Below are 8,072 nucleotides of genomic sequence, written 5' to 3'. Positions count from 1 at the left end.
CATTCATACGGAATACTGCTTAACCAAGCAAAATGCAACTTTGGTAAACAAGAAGTCTCTTTTCTAGGTTATTCTGTCTCGGCAAATGGAATACGCCCTTTACCCGACAGAGTAACAGCAATCTCCAATTTCCCCAAGCCTACTACCGCAAAACAATTGCGACGATTCCTGGGTATGCTCAACTTTTACAGAAAGTTCCTGCGTAACGCTGCCCGCACTCATTCTGCTCTGAATGAACTTTTATTGGGAAAATAAAAGGAAATGCACTACTACAATGGAATCCCACAGCCAACGAGGCATTCAATTCAAGTAAGGAGCAACTGGCGCAGACGACTCTCCTGCACCATCCACAACCAGATGCTACCTTAGCAATTTCGTTCCATCTCTTTCTTATGTTGTACCACAATTGTGACCGCGGTATGTCCATTAGTAAACGTCGGTGCTTAGTACTATATTGCTAGTAGGAGTCTAGAAAAAGATGACGATCCAACGGTGCAGACATATATAAGTCTGTCTCTCTCATTTAGACTTTGAACGTTGTGCGTATGTTCGAGAAGCTACCACGCATACGAAAACTTGTCTACTCTGACTAAATTATAAGCAATTATAAGCTTTGAGAGATGAGGGCTTCTTCCACTACAGTCGCAACGCTTGCGCATAACACATAAGGTGTAAACGAGTGAGAAGAAGTGTGTAGTTGCTGTCTCTCTTCTCCTCTCGACAATGCCACCACTTACGGGGACCAGCAATATAAGACTATTACGTATGTGTTCACGTCAAGAGATCGTCATGATTTTCCATATATATATAATACTCCTATATTGCTAGTAGGGGTCTAGAAAAAAATGACGACCCAACGGTGCAGACATATATGCGTCTGTCTCTCTTGTAACTACTTCAAGTATTACGCGAATGCTCGACAATTGAACATGCCTATAAGCGCACATTATTTACCCCACCAGCCTCGTGACGATTGCGCACGAGTCGAGTAATCTAAAAAGAGACAGAAGTAGTCGTTTGTCTCACTTACTCCGTGACTCCGTATAGGAGTATTATATATATGTGATTTTGAACGTTGATGGTGTCCATTTTCGGTCTATCGCACTACTAATCCTCTACTAATACTACTAATAATACGTTAGTAAATTTAAGTAAACGCATTTCTAAGTGAAGCTTAACGATCGCACGACTAAACAGTCACGCGATTCAAGCGAATTCCACTACAGTAGAGCGGCAGTGGTCCTACGTTTATGAAGCACTGTTGCCGTGTGAAAACATCAATTTAAAACAGTGGATTTAAAAACAATCGTCCTACAGTAGGGTTAGCGCTTAAGTTAAGAAGCACTGCAAAAAGTAGTTTGTGTGAAAAAACTCTTAAATTATGAAAGAGCGCGAACCTGTAACTGTTTGTTTGTATTATAGGATCTTTTAAACACACTATATTGAACAAATACATACACTTGTGAACGCCGTTGGAAAATCACTCGTTTTTCGCAAAAATACACAAAACAAACCTGCTCAATCTAATAAGGTTTACGTTTTGAATTAAATTCGTTCGCTTGGCATTAAGTTTTTGTTCTCACATTTAGTTCTCTTGATTTTCACGTATTATTACAAATGAAGATGATTATCCATGGAAAACATAGAATGGATGATGATCATAGTCATAGACAAAATTAATGCTAAAAGATATACACGATGAAGATTACATGAATCATCTATAGTTATAGATCGTCATAGATTGGTATAATTATGGATATAATTATTCTATAGTCTTAAAGTGTCACCCTCGGTTTTTCTTATTTGTAAATGCTCGTCTATGGTAATGGCAGTAGTTTATTCTGTTTATTATTGTGTTCAATAATAACAATATCTAAACCAATGTTTATTATTCATTCATTTTCAGCGTTCGTTTAAAACTGTTCTTATACCTAATGGCAGAAGCTTCGTCAGTGGTAGTAAATGGTGATGAGCTGGATAAACAAAAAGGTTAGGTGCAAGTTTAAAAAAATTGAGTGAATGAGTATAATATGACTATCTTGCAGACGTAAATCTTCCAGAGTGTGCTGTTTGTCTTCAAACATGTGTGCATCCGTCGGAGTTGCCATGTGGGCATGTGTTTTGTTTTTTATGTATAAAGGGTATGGCAAATCAGAGCAAACGATGCGCTATGTGTAGACAGGAGATACCGCGAGATTTTGTAGACCGCCCTAAATTGCTTCAATCTCCTGATAATGCTGAAAGCTATGATGATGGCTATCAATGGTTTTATGAAGGTCGAAATGGTAAGTGCAACTTTAGTAGTTTTGTTAAAAGTGATATTTGAAATACCTTTTAAGGTTGGTGGAGGTATGATCCTCGTACATCTGAAGATATTGAGAACGTTTATAAACTAAAAAAGACTGTTTTTGAAACTATTATTTGTGGAATCAATTATGTAATTGATTTGGAAAATTTGGTTCAATATCCTAAACAAAATCCAACTAAAAAACGTTTTATAAAACGTGCTAAAAATTTTGAATTAAATGTACTTGGTGAAGCTGGGCTTAAATGATATTTTTTTATTTGTTCCTTAGAAAGTAACAATTTTTATAATATGTCATAATGAGTAGTATATTACCAGTGTCTAATTTAAATTAAATTATTAAAAAATTGCATTTCTAATTTTTAAGTAAAATAAAGAAAATTAAAATAATTTTTGTTTAATTTAATCATTAAATATATAACCAAAAATGAATTATGCTTGTCATTTTTCATGAAATTGTACTGCAAATTATCATTTGAACTATATGAAGCATAATCTTAAAACACTGCCATTCCATCTCAGGTTGGTGGCAATATGATGAAAGAACTAGTAAAGAACTAGAAACTTCCTATAAAGAAGGCAAAAGTACTTGTGAACTTCTAATAGCTGGATTTTTATATGTGGTTGATTTAGAATGTATGATTCAGATGAGAAAAACTGATCCACTTAGGAGACGACGAATAAAAAGAGATTTAGCAACTGTGCCGAAAAAAGGTACTCTAGTTTTTTATCAGTACCTATTTTATCATAAATTTGATATATAATTCCAGGTGTGGCAGGTTTAAGAATTGACACTGATTTGTCTGAGTATATAATAAACCATTCAGAAACACAAAGTTCTTCCAGTCAAGTTGACAGGCAGACTGACAATTTAATACCTATTACTCCCACAAATACCCCACAAACACCTGTAAGTGGAGAAGAATCACCTCAAGTGGATGATGTAGAGACAACAATGGAAAGGATAAGAACTCTTAGATTAGAGGTGAATGAAAGCAGGCCTCATTACATGCTTGACAATGGTTATGAAGAAGAGAATTCTTAAATTTCATAAAAATATATATTAATGATATAATACTCATTACACTGATCGTGAATCAGTTGCATAAGAATTAATAAATTGGTGCTGGATGTAAGATAAAAATTGTTCTTTCAAAATTTCAAAAATGAGTAGCAAATATGTTTATTTCTATTACATCATTTTTGATTTTGTATTAAAATTTAACACTACAAAGTGTTAATATTTTTAATTACAAAAAATGAAAACTAAATGTGCTTAAAAATTGGTTTTCAGACTTCAGATATTTCTAAAAAAAATGAAGTTATAAACTCCATGTATTGACTGAAGTGTTCTGAATAATAAAAGTTTCATTTTAAATCATGTAAAGCTTGGTTGTTACAGAGACGAGAGATTCTGGGAATCCGTTTTTTTCCTAGTAGAGGCAGTCCACGTAATTTCAGTACAGCAAGGACTGGTAGAGATCAGTTCCTTGTAGTTCTATGTTGAGAACAAACTTGTTTTTTATATTTTCAAGTTACGACAACCAATCTGATGATGGGCTGTTTCCAAATTCCATGTTGTACTTACCTACATTGTTCTGTTTCAAATTTTTAGTAGATAGAGCTAGAAACAACATTTAGCAATGAAGAAGACACTCCTTTCTATTCTGAGCTAAACTTCGCATTTCCCTAAAACTAGAACATTCCACATTCTTAACTATTTGCGAACAGTAATCTAATCTAGGTCTACCTCTACTCCTCCTAACTGCTGTTTCTGCCTCTTATACGTCTCTGACTAGACCTTCACGCCTGAGAAGGTGTCCTACCAACCTATCTCGCCTATTTCTTATTGACTTCCGTAGAGTATTCTGTTCTCCTATTCTTACCTTTATATACTTCTATTTTGCACCCGTACAGAGTCGCGCTCCAAACATACACGTTTCGAGTTTCTAAATTAATCGGCCTGTCTTGTACATTTTCTTGGTGCGCAAAATTCATTATAGTTTTACAAAATATATGCTATAATGGTTAAAGTAATGAAAACCAATGTATTGAAAAAAAATATTGTATTTGTGCATCCACATATTCAATAATAACTGTCGAAAGTATGAGAATAAATTAACTTTGATTTTAAGACAGTATTCTCGAGAATATATGAAAAATATTACATGTTTTGTTAATGAGTTTACAGTTGAGTTCAAAAAAATATCTATCTATAGTGGATCTAAGTCTAATACGAAAGTGTAAAATTTTATATGCGGTCCACGAAGTTATGATGTATTTCCAAAGTGTCCACAAGATCATTTGGGTTAAAACCCCTGGTATAGCACATCACATGAACCCATCAAGTGACAACGGTGGTGTTAGCCATCAGTCGACTTTTTCGGTAATCCACGACACATCAGGAAATAGAAGCCACTATTTATTTCAAACATTATGTTGAATGGAAATGGTAATAATCAAATGTTTAATGATTTTATTAATAAGAACAAGTGTCACAAACATAAATGTTTAGGTTTTTAATTCATGAGCACGCTGCGTGAACCCAACGATAGTTATACAGCGGAACAACAGGCTACCATCCTTACCGGAGTCATAACAGATAAAACATAATTCCGATTCATGTTCGTCGTTTTAGCGATTGTTACGTAGGTCTTTGTTATGTATTCTGAGACCGCCACTAAGGGGAAATGAGAGCCACTATAATTCCGATTACCCCCTTTATTTACAAAATAATTAATTGAATATAATAAAGATACATGAATAAACATATAAAAAAAATTGCAACGAGTTGTTCATCTCTGTATCAATTGCTATATTAAAATCAATAAAACATTAAATTTACCTACAGTATATTTTATAATAAGCATATGTGCGTTATAGAAATAATGCAATAAAGAAGTACTTTATTGTTACATAGTATCCATTAGTTCTTATTTAGGTCAATGGTATAAAATTGGTACATCTAAATTATTTATTTAAAATTACAAGCTAACATCTACATCCCTACTGGGTTAGTTGCTCAATTTGCAATCGTTTAAATAAAGAAATCAATAATGATCAGAATAGTCGAATTCAAGATCACCAAAAAGTTAATAATGCTAGATGGTGAGGCGACTTGCTGTCATCACTTACTCTGTAATGGTTCCCTACCATTTTCTACGTTCCTTAACTATACATTATGTCTGATCAGTACTCCGGAAAAATAAGGGAGGGGAAGGTACATGATAAAAAATGAGCCATCTCGAACCACTATATGATATCCATAAACATATACTCGTCATGGTGTCACCGGTCTTATATACGTGTAGATAGATCGGTGATTAACGCATTGCCCTCCGGCTTCCTCTACCGTTCTCCCCTACTATTAATAGTTTTTAAAGCTTCCTTTACAAGGTCTTACTTAAGCTGACTTTTAATCCAAAATGCGCCAATTAATTGCGTCAAAACTCCAATTCCAGCATGCTGTCAACTTTAAAAGTTCTTCTTTCATGGCTATATATGAAGATCAATCAGGTCATGGAACCATCCAAAATGGAATTTAATACTGAATATTTAATTACTTTTGAAGTGAAACTTTTTTACCAACGGTAGAAAGGAAATTTACTAGGGAAAACCCCGCAAAGTATAACGTCACGCGCCACGTGTGACCAAGAGTTAATTTACCGGGCTTCAGAAGCTAGGCCGATAGTAGCAACTAATAATTCGAAATATTGCTATTTCGACAAATTGTCAGCAGATCGCGTCTACGGTAAACTGTATATGTATTGCATATGTGTTTGTGTTTGTTTGTTTTAATTGGTAAACGGGGGTTGACCATTTTGAAATTAGTCTCATAACTGAATACTTTCAATTATGAATTAAAGCTGCCCCGCGCAATGTGACTCTATGTCCCCGTCATTCGTTTCTCCCGCCGCCTTTAGTATTTCGTCTGTCCTTTTACCTAGCCTATCATGCGCTTCGTTACATTTTAGCTTCTCTAAGTCAAGACGTCTCCTACCTTCCCTCTTTTTCAGAATTTTCAATTTAAGATTGGTCTTCATAACTACTAAGTTATGACCGCTATCTATATCTGCTCATGGATAACTCCTACAGTCCTTCAATGGATTTTTAAATATTTGCCTAACAAGTATGTAATCTAACTGATATCTCCCTAAATCACCTGGCATCTTCCATCTTTAGCGCCTCCTAACGTGATGGTTGAATAAAGTATTCGCGACGGTTATGTTTATCGCAAAATTCTATCAGCCTATCTCCCCTATCATTCCTATTGCCTAATCCAAAAGAACCTGCTATTGCACCCACTTTACCTTCACCTATTACTGCGTTAAAGTCTCCTAAAACTATTGGGTTTTCCTGTCCTTTCACTGAACGTAACACGTCTTCTACATCTGCATAAACCGCTTCTACGTCTTCATCGATGTAAGATGATACCGTTTTTACCGGCTTTGAGTTTAATTTAACCATAACTATCCTATCGCTTTCTTGTAAATAACTTTCTACACTCTGTCCTACTTTCCTACGCATTACAATTCCTACCCCCGAATTACCTTCTACCGATCCTTAGCCGTATGTCGTAATAATTTCTTGGCTCGAAAATAGTGAAGATGACGTATGGTTTCGGCGCAGGGCGTCCTAACAACGGCACTATCGTGAGAGAGATAGATATTGTTCTCTCCCTCACCACAAATCTGATCGGCAAGGCACGTCCATTAGTATATGTCGATGGGTAACAACCACATTTCGAACGCTTCTAACGTTTTCTTTCCCGCATGTTCCGCACCCGTACAGCGCCGAGTCCCAAACATACAGCTTTAGCAATCTTTTTCAAAGGCCATAGGACGATAAGCATTGTGAATCGGCCCCAGAGGAATATCTGGATAATTTTTTCAGGGGACATTGATACTAATGAGGTACGTTAATTTTGAAAATTATAGACCTCTATCTATTTTGGTTTTTGAATAAATTCAAAAAAACGAAAAATCAGAAAATAATTTTTTTCTCAAAAACGGCTCAATCGATTTAATTGAAATTTATACACGTTATGAAGGTATATAAGGGCTATACTCGGAAAAAATAGCAGCTCATAATCTTTATAATAACCATTAAAAACAGGCATTTTTTACCGAAATTATTTTTTTTCTTTATGATAATGTTCTAGAACAATTTTGAAATAAACTTTTTTTTATGCCCTTTTTAATATAGAATAACCCCTCAAATTCTTAAATCGATCAGAAAGGTACGCCATATTGAAAAACAAGAAAAACCGATTTTTTTTATATAAAAATCGATTTATTTTACTTTTTATACTTTTGAAACAAAAGAAAAGCGGGTTAAATGATTAATTTTATAAGTGCAAATAACATCAAATATTGAAAACAATAGTGTAATTGTTTTTTTAAGTCAAAATATTAAAAAAAGGAATTATAAACTATATTTAGATAAACCAAAAGATGACTCATTAATGTTAGTGATAGTCAACTATTTTGAATTTGAATTTGATAGTCTGGACATAGATCGAAAACCGAAGTAACGAGATAATACATCTTTTTCAAATGATTGTATCACTTGTTCACAATATTTTGAAACTAACTGCTCATTTTCTAATTGTAAAGTCGCTGATATCAATTTGTTTGAATTGTCGGTACGGAGTTTAAGTAAAAATACAATAAGAGCTTGAGTTACAGTACGAGTATCTGTATTTCTCATGATTCAATCATCCATCTTATCGAGCAGTGTAGAGTCACACTCAACAGCAAAGCTTTCC

At 34.4% G+C, this 8,072-nt stretch overlaps 1 protein-coding gene across 3 annotated transcripts in view; it reads left to right on the top strand.

The window, feature by feature from the left end:
• Positions 1 to 3,548, top strand: part of LOC108737545 (N-alpha-acetyltransferase 60) — a 13,517-nt gene extending 9,969 nt beyond the window's left edge. Inside the window, exons 4-7 of one of the 3 annotated variants that reach the window (XM_018470443.2) lie at positions 1,907 to 1,989; positions 2,046 to 2,285; positions 2,828 to 3,019; positions 3,076 to 3,548. In XM_018470443.2, the coding sequence (XP_018325945.1) occupies positions 1,907 to 1,989; positions 2,046 to 2,285; positions 2,828 to 3,019; positions 3,076 to 3,350 (790 nt within the window). In that variant the 3' untranslated portion in view covers positions 3,351 to 3,548. Of the gene's footprint in view, positions 1 to 1,906; positions 1,990 to 2,045; positions 2,286 to 2,339; positions 2,642 to 2,827; positions 3,020 to 3,075 lie in introns of those variants that run through there. The other 2 variants (XM_018470444.2, XM_018470445.2) reach the window with 2 other exon arrangements.
• Positions 3,549 to 8,072: the final 4,524 nt, after the last annotated feature.

This window comes from Agrilus planipennis, unplaced genomic scaffold (genome assembly GCF_000699045.2).
Source record: "Agrilus planipennis isolate EAB-ADULT unplaced genomic scaffold, Apla_2.0 scaffold139, whole genome shotgun sequence".
NCBI classification, from domain to species: domain Eukaryota; kingdom Metazoa; phylum Arthropoda; class Insecta; order Coleoptera; family Buprestidae; genus Agrilus; species Agrilus planipennis.
Note: the sequence above shows the minus strand (reverse complement) of the source record. Positions and strands in the feature narration are given on the sequence as shown.